The sequence below is a fragment of the Perca flavescens genome, chromosome 9 (genome assembly GCF_004354835.1).
Source record: "Perca flavescens isolate YP-PL-M2 chromosome 9, PFLA_1.0, whole genome shotgun sequence".
Classification (NCBI taxonomy): Eukaryota; Metazoa; Chordata; class Actinopteri; order Perciformes; family Percidae; genus Perca; species Perca flavescens.
The window spans coordinates 27,478,742-27,501,316 of record NC_041339.1 but is presented as its reverse complement, the minus strand read 5'-3'; the positions used below and the strand labels follow the sequence as shown (position 1 = coordinate 27,501,316).

General features: G+C 39.6%; 1 protein-coding gene across 1 annotated transcript in view; it reads left to right on the top strand.

Annotated features, from left to right (window-relative positions):
• Nucleotides 1-22,575, top strand: part of raver2 (ribonucleoprotein, PTB-binding 2) — a 104,729-nt gene that overhangs the window by 79,303 nt on the left and 2,851 nt on the right. The window contains exons 7-17 of the mRNA XM_028586835.1: nucleotides 3,804-3,924; nucleotides 7,436-7,518; nucleotides 7,629-7,727; nucleotides 8,526-8,637; nucleotides 10,024-10,367; nucleotides 13,117-13,225; nucleotides 13,733-13,914; nucleotides 14,663-14,776; nucleotides 15,015-15,116; nucleotides 17,082-17,300; nucleotides 18,643-22,575. The exon at nucleotides 18,643-22,575 is cut by the window's right edge and continues 2,851 nt beyond it. Coding sequence (XP_028442636.1) covers nucleotides 3,804-3,924; nucleotides 7,436-7,518; nucleotides 7,629-7,727; nucleotides 8,526-8,637; nucleotides 10,024-10,367; nucleotides 13,117-13,225; nucleotides 13,733-13,914; nucleotides 14,663-14,776; nucleotides 15,015-15,116; nucleotides 17,082-17,300; nucleotides 18,643-18,783 — 1,626 coding nt within the window. The 3' untranslated portion in view covers nucleotides 18,784-22,575. The remainder of the gene's footprint in view (nucleotides 1-3,803; nucleotides 3,925-7,435; nucleotides 7,519-7,628; nucleotides 7,728-8,525; nucleotides 8,638-10,023; nucleotides 10,368-13,116; nucleotides 13,226-13,732; nucleotides 13,915-14,662; nucleotides 14,777-15,014; nucleotides 15,117-17,081; nucleotides 17,301-18,642) is intronic.

The following is a 22,575-nucleotide window of genomic DNA, read 5'->3' as shown; positions in this document are numbered from 1 at the left end:
TTGAGAGGGAACTGACTGAATATACAGTATCTTCACCAGCTGATTAGATTGTTGATGATAGTTGTTAATCCACCAATCAACTGGTAAATGCTAGTTGTCTTGGTAGATGGTAAAGTGAAATGAGAAAAAGATAGTAGATTGTATTTTTCATCTAATATTTTTATAGATGTATTTCTTGTTTCTTCGTTATTGTGATAGCAGTGTCTTGTAATCCGTGTGTTCACTGTGAGCCTTTACACTAAACACATACATTAGAATGTACTGTAGCTTTACTAGGTTTCCTTATTATTGTATAATACTCCCACGTTAATAATGGCACTCATTCACAATGTCAGTGGTAATTTAGCTGTGTTATGCACATTTAACAGCCTATAGGCACAATTTACAACAATTTTGGTCCTGTCACGTTGAAAGCCACAATTATATTTTCACATGAACTGCAGGTTTATGGTTCATTATGAATAACCCATAAGCCATGGAAAACCATAACAGCTTGCTGCTTTACTCGCATCTGATGATAAATATTTTATATTACACTAATTGGGCTTACTGTATGGAGGGCTACAATTAAAAGTCAGAGTTTGTAGCTTTCAAAGACCTAAACTGCAACGCTGTTACGCCAATATTGAAACAATATACTGTACCAACACGTGCATTAGTAGGGGTGAGATAATAATTCATTCATAAATTTCAAACTGCTACACTACCACTTTAGATACTGACTTCTGTATTCTCTATGATTTTATTCCCGACTGTTGCAGAGCAAGAATTATCAGATTGCAGGTAAAAGAGATTGTGGCCTTGAGATGAATGGGTTAAAAATAACAGGTTGAAAAGCAGAGCAGCAACGGTCACAGAGACGGAATTGCAACAAAGAGAATGAAAAGACATTGAGATAGTATGTGTCTCTGAATAAATTAGCTGAGGAAGATAAACAGACATGAGGAGGAAGGAGGATATAAACTCAGTGAAAGAAAAGGGCGGATTGGTTCAGAAGGAAAAGGGAAGGATGAGGTAGAGGTGGAGAGACAGAAGACGTTTGAAACTGTGAGGAATGCAAGGTTACATTAGTACCCAGAGGCTTTTTTTTTTTTTTTTTTTTTTTAAGATTATTGCAGTGAATGTGAGCAGCAGAAACATCAGACCTTCAGAAAGAGATCAAGACCTACTCCTGGCTACAGTTCTTCTCTGAGGCAATTCTCTCATTTCTCCCATTAGTGAATGGAAGTGTGAACGCTGAGAACCAGATGGCCACCTCCTCCCTCCTCCTTTTTTTCTGCCTGCATCCCTCTCCTTACGCGACACTTCTCGCCTCCCCTTCTCGCCTCCCCTTCTTCGCGGCTCCCTTACCTCCCTGGAGTGTGTGTGGGTGTGTGGCTGGATTTTCTGCCAGTAGCCAAACAGACTGATGCATGCTGACATTTTCTCCAGCAGAAAGAAAAGAAATGAGAGAGCTGTCCTCCTCCTCCTGTCCTCCTCCTCTCTCTTCCCTTAAAAGACGCTGTCAGCTTCGACTGGCCTTGTTCAACATCAGCGCACACACACACACACACACACACACACACACACACACACACACACACACACACACACACACACCCAGTTTTCCCGGCTATAACACACAAATACACATACCGTACTGTATGTGTGCACCAGACTCTTCCTCTCTTCCTGACAGGCTGGAGTCAGACCTGCTCCATCCCCGTCACTAATGCTCTCTCTTCAGGATGTGACAGGGAGGAAACAAGGTTGACTTGAGCTGAAGTCATGCTGTACCTCAGGGGCAGACGAGGAGGAAATATCACCATCCTGCTAATGTTGTTTTAAATAGCAGTGTCTTCATGCCAGACAGCGAGCCCTGCCGCCACACTGTCAGTGCTGAGGAGGATCTACAAGGGCTGATCCATTTGATTTGACACAGTCTAATTCAATAGGATTTCATTTGAGTCTGTTGAATTAAATTTCGCAGCGTAATGAATGATTAAATTATTTGAGGATGTGCCTTACAGTATGTTTTTCGATTAAATGTAAGACAGCAAAGATCTGTTTAGTTTCACAAGATTCTTCTCATGTCAAAATAAATATACGTTTTAAACACACATGTGTGCTAAGTAGAGAATTAAATAGAACATGCAGCTACAACAACATTGTGAGACACATAAAATACAAAACACAAAGTAACTGAAGTCTGGGCAACACCAAACAAGCAGGCTGAAACAAGTCAGTGAGCAGTGCTAAATAGACACATCAGAGGTGGAGCTGCAAGCTAGTAACTCTAGTAGCAGTGGCACAGACACCTTTTTCCTCTCTGTTTACAATCCAGTGACATTTTTAAACACCTTAACCCCCTGGTAGATGAATGGTTTATACCTGGTTAAGACGCAAACCATATACCAGCTCCAATTCCATCAGGGGCCCTTTGTTGGATGTCATACCCCTCTCTTTACTCATTTCCCTCATTGTCTGTCTTTATACAACAGCTGTGTAATAAAGCTGAAAAATGCCAAAAGAATCATCTTTAAAAAATGTGAATTAAAAACTGTAACTTTGCATTAAAAAATAATCTCTGTGATCAATTTCAAACGACATATTTCAGTTAGAAGAGGAAGAGACTTCCAAGATATATGAGCTACATTACTTTTGTAAGAGTGCAAACTGGTCCAATGCTAAAATTAGATAGCTGCTCTCCCTCCTGTCTGTATCCCCTTTCAAATGTAGAGTCTGTAACATTTCTTGGTTCATCTATCTTATATAATTTGGTTTTCACACATAGATCACTGAAGTATTTTAAGGTCCTGAAACTCAATTTTCCATATGAGCTTCTTTTCATGAATATACCATCTTCCATAAACTGTGTGTGTGTGTGTGTGTGTGTGTGTGTGTGTGTGTGTGTGTGTGTGTGTGTGTGTGTGTGTGTGTGTGTGTGTGTGTGTGTGTGTGTGTGTGTGTGTGTGTGTGTGTTTGTGTGTGTCCATTGTCAATCAAACCTGATCAAACCACACCAACACAGTCCTGAAGAAGATTAGCTGAGTTTTTTAGGGTTAGATTCCTAAAAAAATAGTCGTTATCTTATTGTTTTTGCTCAACTTAATGATGCTTTGATTGTTGAGAATTTAGCAACAAATAACAATATTATTAGAAATACAATTTGAAACCATGGTTATACCTTTGATATAAGGTGTTCAAAATCTGATTTGCTTTTCTCCTGGGATTGGTTTGCTCACTGCACACTAAAATATGTAAGATTGTCTTGTTTGTGCCATTTCTCAGTGTGATTTCTTTTTATTCTTACCTCAGCAAGATTGCAGCAGATTGCCACAATTTTTACAGAAAAAGTCAAGGTTTTTTGTAAACATGTCAACAAATTAGTGTCTGAAATGCCTGAAAGGTGGCCTTTACTTGTTCCTTAAGTTTTTTTAATTGAAGTTACTTTTTCCTCCCATTTCTTCTGCTGCCTTGTTTTTTTTACATCTCTTTTCCCCGTCCCTATCCTCCTCTGCCCCTTTCGTGTTTCTCAAACTGCTCTGTCCCTTTCTCTTTTTTCCACTTTTTTTTCATTGTCTCCCAGTTCAAATCCCTTCTGCTGACATTGCAGACATATGCCGCTGATGTAAACTAGTGTAATGATTACTACAGCCATCAGGGACTCCTAATGACAAGATCAAAACACATACTGTACACCACACGCACACGCACACACACACACACACACACACAGGCACAGTCTCACTCTTCCTTCTCTGTGTGTGTGTGTGTGTGTGTGTTTGTGTGCATGTGCCTGCGTGTTGTTTTGTGATCTCCAGATTCTGAGTAATAGGAAAGGTCTGCTACCAGAACCCAACCTCGCCCAGCTGTTAACCAGTGTGACCAACCCTGCTGCCCTGCAGATCCTCATGAGGCCGTACCACACTGGGAAAAGAGGAGGTATGTGCTGCTGCATGGATCAGCTTTTCATTTCCAGAAGTTATGATATACAGACATTATTTTAACAAAGTCTGAATTTGTAATATACCCAATATTTTTTTCATGATTTCTTTTAGCCCACTGAATTATACATAATGACCTTCATCAGCATATGTCATGTAATGTACAACACCTTGGGCTATTAGTGTGCAACGACATTGCGCTAGCTTTCTCTGACATACTTTTTAAGAGCTGAATAGATTGGAGTGCACTAGAGAGGAGAGTTGATAGAGATCCACTGGCACAACAGGAGATGTAACACATGCCTTTGAAGTTAAAGGTCTGGTCTGAGGAACAGATTACCACACGTGCAATGAAATGACAGAAGTGTGATTGTAAGGAGATATTAATGAAGGGTCCAGGCAAGATTGGGCCTTGCCTGGTCTATGTCGACGAAGTTTCATTTACGGGATTGTTCCGGTGCTGCCGGAGGTTCCGCTGGATGTCCCTCATTTTCGGCCGAATGTCCCTCACCTTCCGCTTTCTTTGTGTTTGCATTCGAAACAACAAATGAAGACAATTAGAAAAAATTTAATCACATAAAAGTATATGATTTTAAAGGATAGGAAACAATAACATGACTATACTGTAACATAACATCTGCTGAGGAAGTCTGTTTGATGTGGTCAAAAGCTCAGAGAACAAGCTAGTAAATGGACCTTGATGTTAAGACTTACACATTCTGAATTTACAACTCTTACAATCAGTGTTGACATGTCTTCAAACGGGTTAAGGTTAGTATTGAGAATGAGGACATACGTCACGATTTGGAAGGTGTCTGAGCCCATCCACCATTTTGGGATCCTACGCTGGCAACAGTGTCAGAGCGACACAGACACGGAGCTGGAAAAGACGGCTCAAGGAATTATCATTAAGGCGTTTTGTTCTCTTAATACATCCATGGTTTAAACAGAGAAATTACGAGAAAATTAAGAAGAAGGCAGCAAAAGAAAAGGGCCCTTACGGGGACAAACTGATAGGAAACAATAATCTCTGAAAATGGTCCAGTATATTAATCAGTTAGTGTCAGTTAGTGTCCACTAAAAGTTCAGTTTTTGCCGCTGACAGACTCTTTTCTTAACTTGATTATTATTCTAAGTGTCTGACAACATTATGAAAGGATCCCTACAGAGATAGACATTTTAGTTAAAGAGTAAGATCCTTTTAGTTTAACGTGAAACACCCCCGAAATCACCATCACCAAACTCCACCAGACTCCATGTAAATAATCAGTACTTATATCATCGTAAAACACACTTCATTCAAAGTGGACAGAAACTAAATAAAATTATCAAAAGCCGTCTTGGTTCATCTTTCCACTGTTCCAACAATCACCAGTCTGGTTTGGTTGAAATAAACCCTTAATTCACCCATTTACATGTGAAAATATGCAGGCTCTATACACGCTAAAAGTACTGATTATTTACATGGAGTCTGGTGGAGTTTGGTGATGGTGATTTCGGGGCTGTTTCATGTTAAACTAAAAGGATCTTACTCTTTAACTAAAAAGTATATCTCTGTAGGGATCCTTTCCCTTCAGTGTGGTGTCTCTGTGCTGGACCAGAGAAAGGTCCTTTCTTCTAATTGCAGCAACCCAAGAAATCCGACGTCTCCTTGTCACATCGGAGACATGCTCTCCTTCATGCTTTTTCCATGTAGGGAAACAAAAAAACTTGAACACCCACCTCCTATGGTTTCCACGACAATTGTGTGAGACACTGGAGCATTTTTTTTTTTTACAAAGCAGTGTTTTCCAGGCATTTAAAAATAATGAGGAATTGCAACAACCTCCTCTGCTACCAATACAAACAATGAACGGTTTTGGCGGGTATCCTCCCAAAATGGCGGAAAGGGGCAGGGCGCTGTGTAGTGACGTCATCTCCACATTCTCAATAGCCGATTGGTCAGGGGATAGGACCTGAACAAATCAGGTTACGTTACCTTGCGTAAGCATTGAAGCCTAGCCAATAGTAGCTATTGAAGGGCAAGTCTTGGAGTGGCCATAGTGGGGGAAAAAAATATCGCTAACCGTTTGACCCTGGGATGTGAAGCTGCTAGTTTATCTGTATTTTGCTAGCTTGCTAACTTTCCTGTACATCACACGTTACTAGCTAGTGTGTGATATGTTTTTTGGGGCTTTAATCATTACTGTGCTGGAGAGGATGTTCATTTGCACAGTGGGATAATTTTACATTTTATTTCAGTATTTGTTATTTTTATTATAATATAATATATTTAATATTTGTTAATTCCTTTGGCTGCAGCCTTAGGCTAAACATTTGAAATAATATAAACAATATGATATTCAAACTTTTTGACTGCTTTCTTTAATAACTAAATAACACAATACTTGTACTTTTACTTTCAGTACTTGAGTAGTAGATTTTAAAATAAACTATTTGCAATACTTAAGTACAAAAGATTTTGAATACTTTAGTACTTCTACTTAAGTGTGGTGCTTAACGAGCACTTCAACTTCTACTCAAGTCACTTTTTTCATAGAGCACTTGTACTTTTACTCAAGTGTGGGTCTCTAGTACTTCATACACGTCTGCTCCTATATACTGTTATCACCTCGTCGACGGCTTCATTATTTGATGAATGGCTAATCAGGTATTAAAATGTAATCATGTGACATTAGTGGAACAAATGAGAACAGGAAGGGGAGATGATGAGGGAGGTGGGGGAAGCTCTCTTAAAGAAGAGCACGCACAATTAAAGTCTAAAATTAGGACCCTGATTAAATGTTAAACTTCTCTACCTAGTCAGGAGGAAGCTACCATTAGCATTGACGCTTACATTTATTATGAGGAGGCCTTATGATTCAGAGAAAGAACACAGCCAAAGAAAGTGTGTGTATTGTATGTGCGTAGTTGAAGTGTGGCAATGGCCTGAAGGTGAGAAAAGCCTTGCTTGAAAATGTGCTAATGTGTGTTAATGTTGGCAAACCCTGATCAATTTAAATATATTTTCGGTAGTTTTTTTCACTCCTAGCTTAAAAGCAACAAGCCATTCAGTTATAATCAATGAAGTCAATGCAAAAATTGCTTCTTGTTGTTGCCATGGTGATTTGGGAAGCAAGAGGATTTATTGTTATGTGTCCGCTGATGGAAGAAAATACAATGTAACTGCTCATTTTCAACATCGGATCAATTCAAATTCTTCAGCATTACAATGAAAGCCACAGCGGGTGTTGAAACTGTTGTAAAATGCCAACTTTTGCGGTGCTTCTTCTTCCTCAAGACTTGATCAGTATTAACAGCAGAAGGAAACGATTGCATGTTCAGTACTTGATTCTTTTTGTAAGAAAAGACAATTATTGGTGCACAAACATGCACTGCTGTAACCATTTCATTAGGTTCCTCAGCAGGCAGGTTGTCTTTATCACAGCTATGCAGGGAGCTTAACACACTTGTAATAAAAAATTACAGTGAGAAGCACTGGTTGATGAATTTATTGTCTGTGTTTTTAGGGAAGTACGGACGTCACACCAGCCTGCCATTCCTCAGACCTCCTCTCACCACAGCTCTGCTCACACTGGGAAAAGCACACCAGGTCACAATAACATCAACACCTGTGTGGGATTTATATACTTGTGTGTGTGTGTGTATGTGTGTGTGTGTGTGTGTTTGTAACCATAATGTCTACTTTCCTTTACCTTGCAGAATGCTATGCTGGGTAATGGACTAGTCCTCCAGAATCTCTTGCACATGCAGCTCGCACAGCAACAGCTTCTTCACATCAAAGACAAACGCCTCAGCAACGTAAGGCGTGTGTGTGTGTGTGTGTGTGTGTGTGTGTGTGTGTGTGTGTGTGTGTGTGTGTGTGTGTGTGTGTGTGTGTGTGTGTGTGTGTGTGCGCGTGTGCGTGCGTGTGTGCATGTGTTCATTTGCATAGGTTAGTGGTGAGGGTCAAACATAGTTGTGGGCATGGTGCATATGTGCTCTTACATTTTCATCTTCAGCACTTAATACATAATGAAACTAATCAACCCCCAAAAATCACGAAACCTGATTACAGTACTTCTCCTCTGTTTAAAAGGAAGACCTTGAGGTGTTAAAGTGTGCCTCCGTATTTTGATTTGCATATTTTAAAATGTCTCTGGTGTTTTCTTTAATTGCTTAGGTGAACGTTAAAAGTCACAGTGGCTTATGATGAGAAATTAAAAATCCAGACATTCTTTTTGACCCTTCATCACCCCCCATTTATTAAAACTCTACATCATGGCTTTTTCTTTCCCACTGTTTTTCTTAATAATAAAAAATAATAATGTCCTCTGGCTTTCCAAATAATATATACAATTGTAAGTGAAGAGGAGAATGTAAAAAAGAAGAAATGCTAATACATTCTGATGCATTTAACATAGAGTTGGTGCTTTTCTTCTGCAGTGTAATTTACACTGTATGTTTGATACTCACAGTTATCCTTATCTCTCCCTCATCATCTCTCGTATCTCTGTTCTCTCTTCACCATCTCCCTTTCTTTCTTTTGATAACTTTTTCACTCCACCTTTTTCTCCTTCATTCTTTACATAATCTCTATATTACATCTCTCCTCCACAGGTCTCCAGTCTGCTCGGGGACCCGTCCAGGCTGCTGATGCAGAAAGCTTTGTCTCTGCGGCCTCCAGGCCTTGTGTCGCTGGGGAAAGGCCTCCTGGGAGACTCCCCAACAGGTGAGCAGCACCCAGTATCAGTAAGCCCTCGTCAAATGGCTTGGTGTCATTACTGCAAACTAGTAAGACAATAATGAGACCTGCAGTACGTCCCTCACCAGTGTTTTTGTTAACCACCTGTTTCAAGCAGTAAAGAGAGTACATACAGTATGCGTCAGTATCCCACAGAGTATTTGTATTTTCTCAGGTGTCTCTCTATCTCATTAAAATGGCCACTTCTTACTGAAAGTGTAATTTTTTTATTTGATGTGTAGCAGTTGGTTATTTTTGGACAGTAAAAGGATGTAAACACAGAAGAAGAGGGTGATATATCTGTAAACGGATATGTAAACAACCTTGAATCATACTATGTTAATGTTGGGTGTCGGGGTTGCCCCTCGCAGATTCCTCTGCAGATTCCTGAATGCCTCACAGTTGTACATTACTGTGTACGATTCAAATCTCAAGCTGAGAAAAGCTGTGTTGTTTTAAATGGAAATGACATATCACAGATACAAACATATATCACAGTGGAGGTCTCTCAAAAAATCTGCAAAGACAAGAAAATGACTGAGCAAACATTCATCTGGGGGTGTGGGGGGGGGGGTGTATGTGTGTGGCTTTTATCAGCGCATGTGTCTGCTGCAATTGTTAGCTTAAGACTTTTTAGAGTTCTGTTATTGTGCTGTGGGGGACGTTTGTCACAGCAATATTGGATTTATAATAAGTGTGTGTGTGTGTGTGTGTTCACCTTTAGTGTGTGAGACAATATTTAAATTATGTGCTTGTGTGTACATATTTGTGTTTATTAAACCCTGGAGTGAGTGAAAGATTGGGAGTGTGGAGCAAAGTGCTGGGCTGTAAATAAACATGATAAGTGATGATGTGCGAGCAGGAAACCCATTCTCAGATATTACAACTGGCTCTGCAGAGACGGTCGGGCTGAGCTCTCAGTTTCCGGCCTACCTGAGTGATTTGTCTCAGTCCAGAGGAGACAGAGGCGCTGATGGTTGTTAGTAAAAAACATTTCAGATGTTTATCTGGCATCTCTCCTCTCCTTGCCTTCATTTCCCTTTACATAATTTATTTTACATTGTTGCTCTGTGCTATATTTGTATGTCTTTCCTATCTTTTGCTTTCCTTAACTTTATTTTGTTTCTTCTTGTTTCCTTTTTTTGTACCTTTTGCCTCCTTTTATTTTATTTCTTCACCTTTCCTTTCTGTTGTTTTCTATCTTTTCCTTTCCTTTGTCCTTTCTTTCTCTTTCCTTTTCTTAACTTTCACTTTGTTTCTTCTTGTTTCCTTGTTCCTTTGCTTTCCTTTTTTTCCTTTCTTTTCATTTCCTCTTCCTTTCCTATTCTTACCTGTCTTCTCCTTTCCTTCTCTGTCCTTGCTTTCCTCTTACAGAGCTGGGCCAGGAGTCAATGCCATCCCACAATGCCACAGTAGTGGTATCAGCAGCAGGTGTGATGCCATACCTCCATGGTCGAGCTGGAGGGGGAGAACTAAACAGCACCCATTCTATCTCCACAAACCCTTCTGCTTCCTCTTCTTCTTCTTCCTCCTCCATCTCCTGTGACAGGCAGCCAGCTCCTCCCGGGACCATGGTGAGCTCCCATCTGCAGGAACAGTGCTATTCCTTGGGTTTAAGTCACTCAGGCCTCGGCCCACCTCCACCCAAACCCCCTGGAGGAGTTTATACGTCAACAGGCCAGCGCCACAGCTCAGATGGCTACCCCCTGGCTAGCATGGTGAGCACAGAGAAAACAGAAACACACACACACCCACCCATGCACAAACACACACACACACACCCACCCACCCACCACCGGGCCATATAACCCCACTGTCCCTCCTGTAGCGTAAATCAGTTGTTCACTACACATGTACAGTATTAGATTTTGATATTGGATGTTAATCTATAATCACTTATAAATCAGTATAGTTATTTGCACTCGTGAATTATAGGGCACCACTCCATTTTTTGACACTCAGATTTGAAGGAAATTTCCTCAAATATAGAATATAATGTACTTTAATCACCAATTATATTTCAGTCAAAATGTAATATTTCAGTCTCAAATTGAAAGCCGTGATACGTAACCGTGTATTGACACAGAATTCTGTTCATGAATAAGATAGACAGACAACAACTATCAATAAGAAAAAGGGTTTATTAATACATAATAAGAATAATAGCATCACATACATGCAACTAGAATCAGTAAACAGAATAAATGATAGTTATCACATTATGAGTTGATATATTACTAGTGATGGGAAAATGGATTCAAACGGATAAGGAAAACGGAAGAAAAAGGTAGGTTGATTAACGAATTATAACTAATTTAACCTGTTTATGCTCAACAAAGGGGTCAGCTGTTTGTTTGGCTTGTCTTACTCATTCAGTAGCGTGGACTCTAGGGCTACAGCCTCCGACCCGGGTCGATGGATACACAGAAGACAGTCAGACTCCTCCTTGGCCTTCCGTAACACCAGCTAATGATGCGTCGGTTTGTGTTGGCTGTGCCCAGGTACTTGCAGTGAAAGTCCTTTTAAGCCGGAAAGTGGCCGCTACAGGTAGACGAGCAAGCTCAGAAGAGCGGAAGACGAGCTGATGACTCGGTTCAAAAATGAAGTTGTCTCTCTTTGGAGTTAAACTTTGTTCTAATACTTCCAACAACGATTCACGTGGCTGAATAAAAAGCTCTTCGATTTATCATTTATCAAACAAAAGTTCTGAGTTCACAGGTGAGAAAAAGAAAACAGAAAGTTAGGTTTCTCAGATTGGATTTTTTAGAGAAACTTCAAAAAGATGATGAGCTTCAAAATGTGAAAATGTCAAAACTGTCAGTATAACTAAAGTAGCGGGGGAGGCCTTTATAGATTCTAATTCAAAAGCGTAAGGTAGCAAAAAGGCACGAAAAGGCGTAAAAACAGCATGTAAAACGAATATAAGAGAAGCCAAAAATGAACAAAAAAGAAGAATTAAGTGAAAATTGAGCTAAGGAGACAATAAGAAGATGAGTGAATAAGAGGAAGAGAGCAAGAGATTAAGAGCATGAGATAATAAGAGAAGATAAGAGTAAGATAATAAGAAAACTGAGAGATAAGAGAGTAAGAGAAGAGTCGCTGTCTGTGTGTTTTAACCGGCCTGTCCTAAGGCCGGTCTCGGGGAGGTTACGAGAGAGAGTTTCATCCCTTTGTAACTTGAGATACAGATTTTAAGTTTCACTATATCTGAATTTATTTAATTTGACTGTTAGGCTGCTCGAACACATAAGATAACATAATTTTCCCATCACTATCATACTGACATTTAATCAACAGATTTATATGGAGAAGCAATCAGTTTAACACACGTATTTTCACAAGATCCATATTACTTAATATATTCAAAATTATAACAGGATTAACTCAAAGTACATTAAGACATTTCTAAGATGAGACATCTTCCTTTAAACATAACCTTAAAATGGAAAGAAAATAATAATGGAAAGGAAGACTTTTGAAAACTGTTTATTCCAGAGAACCAGACTCAAAGAGCAGGACAGAGTTGCTAACGTTAGCCTAATAACATCCATGGTTGGCTTCCAGTATGCTAGTCCTGAATGTTTTTCTTTTTTCTTTTTTTAACTTGTAGCCCCACACACTAATGCATTTAAATCACGATGTGCTCCGTGGCATTGGAAGCAACTATTTGTTACTTTTGTAGGTCGTTAGCCAGTTAACTCTTAACATTAAAGCAGACAAAAACACAGTTTAATCTATTCTTTACACTTTTGCTTTTGTGTTTTTGGTTTTAGAAAAACTAAGACACCACCTTCCAAACTCTTGAGTATCAGTCTAACTACAGCCCCATGCACATCCATGATAAACTACTATTTGATGATGGGCATTTTCACTATTTTGTGACATTTTATGGACAACCCAGTTTAAATATATATTCCAATAAATTCCAATAATGCACTTCACTCTCACCCTTATTTACTAATACAGTACAAGGCCTTCTCTTATGCTCTGTTATGTACGTACACCTGTCTACACACACTGAATACCTGTCTGCCTGGTTTATATAAAGCACTGCTATACTAACAGCTTCATCTGAAATAAGTCCGTGTACAGAGATAATCACAGTGCTAAGGTTCTTAGGGGAACTGATTCAAGTCCCAGCGCCATCTTCTCTAGTGTCTTTTAATGGAGGGAAAGTGTAATTAAACAGAGAGTACAATCCTCCCAGGTTTCCACAGCCTCTTCAGCATTTCATCAGAATATATGCAACATTAAAAACCTTCAGCGAGGTTGGTATATTGGTGTGGTTGAAAATCCATGTTAAGAGTGAGGATAGAAAGGATGCAAAGGGGTGGATCAGAGGTTGAAGGGCAGACTGACCAGTAATTCAACTTGCTGTAAAACTTACAGACTGACTTTTGTTTTCTTTGACCTGCTGATGGCTCTGTAACTAATACCATTTAAATATGTCTCTCTCTCTCTCTTTAGGTAAGCAGTGGTCAGGGCTCTCTGTTGGGCGATCCTCCTAAAGAAGTGAGACTGCCCTCCAATCCTTATCTGAACCTGGCCAGTGTCATGCCAGGGATGGTTATGCAAGGTGAGCACACAAACACACAACAAATGAAGGAATACCATTCTTTTTTTATCTTATCCTACTGTATATGCAATCAGCTGTGTTAAGGTAGCTCTTTCAGTACTTTTGACCACCTGGCAAAATCATATCAATTCCTGTTGCACATTTATACATGTATTGATAAAGTCTAAAGATGCTCACTTTGTTCAAGTCATTTTTTTATAAAAATGTTTGTACAGGAAACATTATTTACTAATTATTACCATTAGATTGTCACATGAACGCTTTCACCTCTATTATTAAAAATAGGACTTTGACAAAACTATGTGACTCTTGTTAAATGAATACTAAAAAAAATCTATGGTTCAAGCTCACAGTGATGACCAGGATCAGGAAGTTACTGCCCCAGGCCCAAAAATAGTCCTCCTTTGAATAGTACTCTTTTGAGAAATTCTGCAATGTTAATGTGCACATAAATGTGATTTCCCACAACATTATCTAACTCATTGTGCCTCCTCCACTGTTGCTCAGGGTCAGTGGGGAGTAAAGCACAGGGAGGACAGCCTGGCTCTGGGGTTTACGGCAGCTCGGTTGCTCCCATCGTCTCCCAGGGTTCCGGCTCCTTCTCCCACAACGCAACAGCTACAACCACAGCTCAGTACAGCACTGATACCTCCACTGATTACAGCCAGTACAACCAGGCCTACACACAGGTACAGATGCAGACACACTAAACAGAAATGCAATGTATGAAAGAAATATGGTGCTGGATGAATGGATATGGGTCTGCCTTTTTACAATTATGTCACTCGGCCTGAAATGTTAAAGAGAGGGATGGTGGCTGAATAGATGATCGATGGATGGATACATAATGAGTGGATGGATGAGAGCAGCAGTGACAGAGTGAGCTGCAACTACAGGAGGCAGGGGGTGGCAGAGATGAGAATGGGTATTGATATTTGGACAGACAGGATTTGGCACAGAGCGCTGTCTTTCCATCTGTCCCTGCTCCCTCCGTCACTCTTAACGCTCCACTCTGTACAAGTCATGAAGCTTCCCTCCTGGCTGTTTGTCTGCATCTCTTTCTCCCCGTTTCTCTGTGCTCTCGTCGTAGTTATGCCTCCTCCAGCAGCAAGTGACATATCTGATGTTTGCAGCACGATGAAAACCCAATTTCAAATGTTAATTACAATCTACTCTTCCAAACGAATGAATCATGATTAGATAACCAGTAAAACAGTCGGTTTAATTTGTCTTGAAAGACGAGACAAAGGAGAGGAACAACAAAAGCTGTCGGCAGGAACAATCATTTATGAATGACAAAGAATGACTGAAATAAAGTGAAAAAAATCTGCAAACACAAGAAAATTAGTGAGCAAACATTCATCTGTCTGCATCTGATGTTTGCTTTTGCTTTTGTGTGTGTGTGTGTGTGTGTGTGTGTGTGTGTGTGTGCCATAGGAGGCCATGCAGCAGTGGTACCAGCACTACCAAGCTCAAGCTCAAGCTCACACCTACAGCACCGCTGCTCAGCAGGACAACACTGCCACAGACTACAGCAAGGAGCACACACAGGTAACAAACATACACGCATGCATGCACGCACGCACACACGCACGCACACACACACACACACACACACACACATACACAACACACTTCACTGAATGTTTGCATTGATAGTTTCCATTTTTACCTTTTTTTGTATTAATTATAATAGATACAGATTCATTCCTGGATCTTTATAAAAGATAAAATGGAAAATTCGAACACTGATCCTACTGAATTTGTAAATGAACCTCTTGTGTTCCAGGCTCCTCCGGTGACGACCTATGGGGATTACAGTTCCTACATGCAGGCAGTCACTCAGTACTACTCCCAGCCTGCAACAGCCACCCAGGCCTACGCCAGCAAGGTACGCACACACGGCTGACCCCAACCAAAACTATGATAAAATAATTCTAACCATAAACCCCAGAACCCTAAAATGGCAAAGACCCAGAAGCAAAAATGTCTTCACGGTCAATGTCACACACAAACACAGACACTCATCAGTCAAGAGTCCAGTCCAGCATGTGCCAGGGAGAAAAGTATTACGTTAATTGTTTCCTCAAATTAGTGAATAGTAGGGCTGTCAAAATTAACGCGTTAATTTTTGCGTTAATTTTTTAATATTTAACTCGTTAAAAAAAATTTACGAAATTAACGCAGCTGTGTTTGTTTACTTCATGTGGCGGCTGAGAAACGTAATACGTCTACATAACAGCAGGCGGCGCTACTCTGTATTGTTGCCCAAGTAATGAAAACCGGCAGCTGATTGGACGAACGCGTCACATGGGTTTGTTTTCTCCGGAAATCCAAAGCCAGACTGTCATGGCGGCCGTTCAGAATACGATCTCATATTGTACTAAGATAGTTCACTGAAACATGTTTCTGAAAACATTTTAAGCAAGAAATAGGCCGTGCAGTTGCTGAATCTGTCTTCATTTCAGCTCAACAAAGATCAGTTTAGAAGATTTTCGTTAGATTTTGAGACTAATCACCTCATTCCGCTCGCCATTTCCGGGTGAGTCCCGACTGCCCTGCCGCCGACTGAACTCTCGGCTCGTTGGAGATGAACTGCGCCTCGCCTGTAAAGTAGACGAGAGCAGGCGACAGCAGCCGGGGACGGTGACAAAAATCTGCTCTCAAGTCAGACAGTTTGTAGCCGTTTCAGCAGCCTTCAGCAGGACTAAATAAGCCAAATTGTTGCTGCTGTTGTTCTGAAAGATATTAAACATTCCGAACTTAGCAGAACCTTTCCTTGTTTGTTTTTTTCTTCATATTTGCAAAGTTAAGTGATTTAGCATTTAAATATCCATTATTATAAGCTTCAGTCTCAATTTAAAAAAGCGATTAATCGCGATTAATTACAGCAAATTGTGCAATTAATTAGTTAATTTTTTTTTATTGATTTACAGCCCTAGTGAATAGCAATATTAATTTTAGGGGAAAATTTCAAGGGCAAAAAAATATTAGTTTAAGACAATTCATTACTAAATCCTGCATACAAATTACCATTTATTTTTGTAGAAATAATCAGAAATTTTGATCCATAATAACTGACGGGCTCCGTACAAAACCTGAAGCTCTTTAAAACCAAGTCAAACAACACCCTGGCCTGGAGACGGTGTAAGTGATCTGAGCTGCAGCCCTCAGAGCACCATGTTGGTATTTACATGCGGTTTGTCTTTGACCTCTCTCTAAGACATTAATACCCTGTTAGAGGGAACACATCACTCTGCACCCAGCAGCTGATACCAGACATCTCCACACACCCTGAGCAGCCAGGTCCAGGCTTATCGGCTGCAGCAGGTCGTGTGTGTGTATGTGTCTGTGTGTCTGTGTGTCTGTATGAAGTGTTTGCTTGAAGATGTGGCCAGAGTTGCATTCTGGTCTACTGAGCTAACTGTTGGTGGAGAAACTGATATCCTGGAGAAAATGGTGCGATGGGTTTCTGACATGCAGGTATTAAACTGAACTGGAAATATGTTGAATTGATATTGTACCATTTAGTTTTGGCTGGTTGACCACAAGAAAGAGAACAAGCCCATACAACAACAGACAGGAGGTGAGTGAGTGAGTGATGCTGGTGTAGTGTGTTATCTGTTGACATCAGTTGGTCTCATAATAGCCACTAGGGGGCAGAAAGGTTTACATGAATGAATAAATGAAAGAATGTGAGTCTTTGTCTACAAAATGGACCCTAAAATGTAAGGGGTAACATTTTCTTTATTGTGTTTTTTTATTTTTACCTCCAGTCTTAAGACATTAAACCACCTGTCATTCAATGTGTGTGTGTGTGTGTGTGTGTGTGTGTGTGTGTCTCTCTCTCTTCTAGGAGGTAGATGTGTGTAAGCCTCTAGGAGTCTCTCTGCACACAGTCAGTAACGGCGCTGCCCCTCCCCCGGCCGTCCTACCAGCTGCTGCCGTGCTCCCAGCCTACAGCACCCTGCCATTAATGCCCGGCTTCCTGGGCGCGCCACACCCGGCGGCGGCCACGCCAAGCCCCGTCACACACACACACACTGCCGCCACCGACTGGAACACCTACTACTACGTGAGTAGCGAAAATGCACACTAATTAATACAGGATGTGACCCTGTTGTTGTACATCTGTGAGCAGTGGTGGAAAGTAACTAAGTACATTTACTCAATTACTATACTTAAGTACTATTTTGAGGTACTTGTACTTATCTTGAGTATTTCTGTTATTCTATTTTATACTTCTACATCTCATCTTTTTATTGTATCTGCTCTTGAGAAAGACACTTCCCTAATGTGTTTATTTGATAACTTAGGTTACTTTACAGATTTATTTTGATTATTAGTATTAATACACAATATGAATGAACTGATATGTTATGATGTGTTATTATAGGTTAAGCTACCCAGCAGTATATAAAGTAATCAAAATTAGCTCCACCTTTACCAGCTGCAACATTACAGGGATTAACACATTAATACATCACTAATAATTATCCAGTAGTATATTATACCTTATTCTGAACTGGGCCGTTCTGCTTGAGGAAAAAAAAAAAATAAATTCTTCATGTTTGTAACACGTATTTTCTCTCTCTTAAACAATTCACAACACAAACATTCCAACAATAAGAAATGTGGAGATGCTGCTAAATAAAGACAACTGAAAAAAGGAAATAACAAATAAGTAAAAAAAAAAATTTACTTTTGTAATTGCTAGTGTTGTCAGTTAAACACGTTATTAACGGCGTTAACGCAAACCCATTTTAACGGCATCCATTTTTGTATCGCGAGATTAACGTTCTTTTTGGCGTAGCAAACTTTGTAGTTTTTTTCACATGCTGTTGCAACAACTATTAACGTTAGAAAAACTACAACACCACACCGGGCGAGTAGTAGGCTAACGTTACGTTTTGAGTGGATGGCGAGCGCGAGACGCCGAAATGGATGCCAATAAGATTCTGAATGGAAAGTTGCCAAATGGTTCCATTGACAAGACCAAAGTGATGTGTGTGTTTTGTCGTGGTGAACTGAGCTATCATCGCAGCACGTCCAGTCTGAAATACCACTTGATGGCCGAGCACACAGCTGATGCCAATGCTCCGCCCCCTCGTCAAAGCCAGGCGACAAAAGCACAAAGCAAGCCAATCCACTTTTCCATGTTGATAAGAGCATTAAAATGAGAAAAAAAATAATGGGACAAAAAGGAATCAAGGGACATGTAGAATAGATAAAAATGTGCGGTTAATTGCGAGTTAACTATGACATTAATGCGATTAATCGCGATTAAATATTTTAATCGTTTGACAGCACTAGTAATTGCATTAAAACAGGGAAACATGTGACAGACATTTAGGTGCTATTACTCACAGCTTCTTCACCTCTAACTCATTTCCCTCTTCTCACTTCTGTCTCTTTAGAACCAGACGAGGGGCCATAAAAGGGAGTACCCTCAGCTGGCGGTGCAGGAAGTGACATCATCAGATGGCGCCTACATCGGGCAGCACTCCCAAGGCCTGGGAGGGCAGTACGCTGACTACTTTAAGAGGAAGAGGCTCTAGTATGAACTAAACCACCTTAAAGCCTAAAGCTTATGGAAGGAGGCGCGCACACACACACTGCGTCTGCTGGATGTCACAGCTCCCTCTAGTGGCCTTTCTGTGGCTGCCATTTTGCATCCCTACAGTAGGTATTGCGTTAATAGAATTTAGGGTTGCAAATGGCTCAAGTGAAAGCAAGCCATAGTGCTCTTTGATCCTGGCACTAATGTACACACTCAAACGCACACACACACACACACACACACACATGCACATAGACACAAACATGGTGTTGCTTTTGTCCTGTTCAAGCCTTAAACTCTTTAACTTAAACTGTTGTTTTTCAGTCAGTGTGTCACCTGTACTCAAATAATATTATCTTGTACATTTTTCTAATATACTGTAAAGTAAAGTATACTGTATCTGTACGTATAAGCTGCTTTTGTATCTGCAGCCAGGCAACCTGTCTGCCTGCCTGCTGAAACTGTCTTAGGACTACTCTTACAGTCGGGTGTCTCCCTCTCTGTCGCCTTTCAAACTCGCGCTTTGATTAATCGGTCGGACTGACGTCTGTTGGTTCCCGCTTCAGTGTCTTTTCTCTTTTTGCTTGTATTGCCCAGATTTCCTCTTTTATATCTCCCTGCTGCGGAGAATTAGAGTGTGTGTTTGAGTGTGTGTGTGTGTGTGTGTGTGTATATGTTTATGCGTGTTGATGCTGTTTGTGTAGGAAGTGTCAGCCATTTCAATCCCAGCGTATGGGAGCACATCAGGAAAAACAAGGGCCTGAACCATTTATAGCCCTTAATTGTGGTGACTTTTACAATAGCTTCCCTCAATGAATGGACCTTTCTTTATAAAGACTGGACAGAAAAGAAAAGGCTGGTGTAAATACAGTGTGTAATACAGAATATATAAAGCCATGCGTACCAGACAATATCCCATTTAATGGACGTTTCCCAGCTCTCTTGTGAGCGTATTGTACTACATGAATGACAGGAAAACATTTATTGCGTGTCTGATTTTTGTTTTCAATCTATACTGTTATTTATTTGAAAAATATAATAATATTTTGAGGCATTGTGTTGACTTAAATGTAGTTATCTGGTTTAGTTTTTAACATTTAAGCCAAATATTAGGGCACAGACCTTTCTCTTCTCTCTATCTGTTTTAACACATTAGAGTGTTTGCGGGAAGACCTGTTGGCACTGTAACAGCAGCTTTACTTCCATTTCTAGCTGCAATTAAAATAAAAAAAATTCGGAATGTAAATTTGCCCCGAATCCATACTACTTACCAACTCAAAGCAGGTTTTTTAGTAAGTAGTTGCACACGCAAAAGTGACAAAATACAGAAAACTCAAACCTCTCAGTATGTAACCGTAAAAGCCCGGACATGAAGGAGCTGTCCACTGAAAGAAAAAATAAATAAAAGTAATAGTTGGTTATGGTAATTTGTCTCCAGAAACAAAACAAAAAGCAAAATTACATTTTAGAATAAAACATTTGGCTTTCTCTTTGTGAAGTTTAATTGGCAGGGATATTCTAAAGTTGGATAGTGTTTGCATGGTGCACAAATTGCGTCATTTCCATAACATGGTAAAGTATGTTTTTGTATACTGACTGAAAAAAAAAAGAAAAAGATTAGTATATACAGTTGGTACCTAGGTCTATGAGATTGTGACACAGGGACAGTACCATCTACAGAATCAAAAACATTTATAATTTTCATTTTTATTTTTTGCTCATAATGTGCAACTGGTAAGCTGGTAAAATTTCTGCACCTTCCAGCTATATATATATAAATGAACATAGAAATGTTATAATATTTGTGTTGTTTTTTTTTATTAAAGCAAAGGCTGTGAACTCAATGATACTTCATGTCCAGAAGGTTTGATATCTATTACTAAGGAGAGGGCTTGTTATTTTAATATTACAGCGTGAACATTAGGTTTTTTTTATGTGCACAAACTGGCAATAACTATGGCTTCCTACTACTGTAAAAAAGTGGAATGTAAATTGTTTATTTTCTAGTGTGAATTTCATATACTCCCACGTAATGGCTCACACGCTTGGTAAAAGCTTTTTCTGCCCGTTTGTACGTCTCTTTGTATTCTGCTCATAGGTATCTGATTATATATCACGGAGCAGAATATTACTTGCATCACCATGGCAACCACGCTCACACACTGTGAAACCCAATAGCAGGTGAGATCAGATAATGCCTAAAAAGATCAGTTTAGTCCAGAAAAGTGGTGTGAGTTTCAACAGCTGGCTGTAAACAGGACGTACACGCTGTTTACAGAGTTGAGTGTCAATGGTGGTGTACAGGCACGCTTATTAAGTACTAATAGAATGACTAAAGCTAAAACTAAAGGGCAATACATATCCTATTCTTTTGTACCTACGCTTGACTCTCTTGCTGTCTGCTCCTTATCTAATTACATGTTTTTTAACTCGATTTGACTGTGACGCGTTCCATGCTGTCATGTCCCGCTTTTAGTTCATAGAGTAACATTTAACCTGCAACAAGCGACACATTTTGAAGCATGCATCCATAAAATATTTTATTGAGGATGTGGACAATACAAAGAAAAAAAGGAGGGAAGTATTAGAATGCAAAGAAAATGGGAAAATGTCATATATTCTGCTAAATATGTGTACAAATACAGGCAGGAAGAGGATCAGGCAGAGTTGCTGCCGATCAAAGCCTGTTTTGTGTTCTTTGTTGCGTGCCTGTATGTATGTATGCACTTATTTAGCATAATGATTTCCACCTTTTCTTTTTATTCAATGGCTCCTTTCCTTTTTCTTTTTCTTTTGTAGTACCCATTTGGAAAGTCTTTTGATGGAGGATATGGACAATTTACCCACCCTCTTCTTGTTTTTACATTCAGTCATTTTCATACGCTGACATTTCCCAGAATCTAAATTTAGACAGTTAACGGTGTCCCGCTTTCCCCACTGATCCTAAAACCTAAAACTTGAGTTTACATATATATTACGTATTAGATTTAGCTTGTAAACATTTTAAAAGTTAATCACCTTTTACTTTTTCTTCTTTACTTTATTTCTAGCAAATATAAACTTTATAAATAGCATGAATTTATATTTTTAATTTCCATTTTTTCAAATTTTACTAACTTGTCTTTGCACTTTTGCGACTTATGGTCCAGACTGTCTCCTGTATGATTCTGACTATAACTTGTGGTGGCTGTGCTACTTTCAAATTTTATTTATTTATTTATTTTTTGGGGGGTGGTGGGGGTTCTCTTGGCCTGCACAGTATTACACTATTAAAATCAGATCAACTTATATTTAATTTTGCTTCAAGATATTTCACCTTCTGTTCAAATTTGTTCTCAATCTCTTTGCAAGCGATTTCCTTTTTATAATAATTTAAAAACACTCAATATAGGTTCAGTATATTGAATGGATAATGTTACTGTCTTCACATTACAGAAATGCACAATTTATTTCTGTTTGAATTAATTTATCACAGTCTTATATTGCACACCCAGCAATTTAGACAAAATATAGATATGTAGCTGTGTAGGTCTGTAATGTAAACATCTTTAAAGCCCTTTCCTCGTCTTCTCTGCTCTGCTGCTCCAACACCTGATCTGTCTATTTGCTGATTTCTCTTTCTTGAAACAGAAAATAGAATACATTTTGGGGAAAGGCAAGAGATCCAGTAAGTCAGCCTGCAAACACTTCAAGTTGGGGAGAAAGAGCCCCACTGTTTGTACTGTAGATGCCATTTTTGCATTTTCCCCTCTTAAGCAGTTCTTTTAATTGATTATACCACTTTTATCAG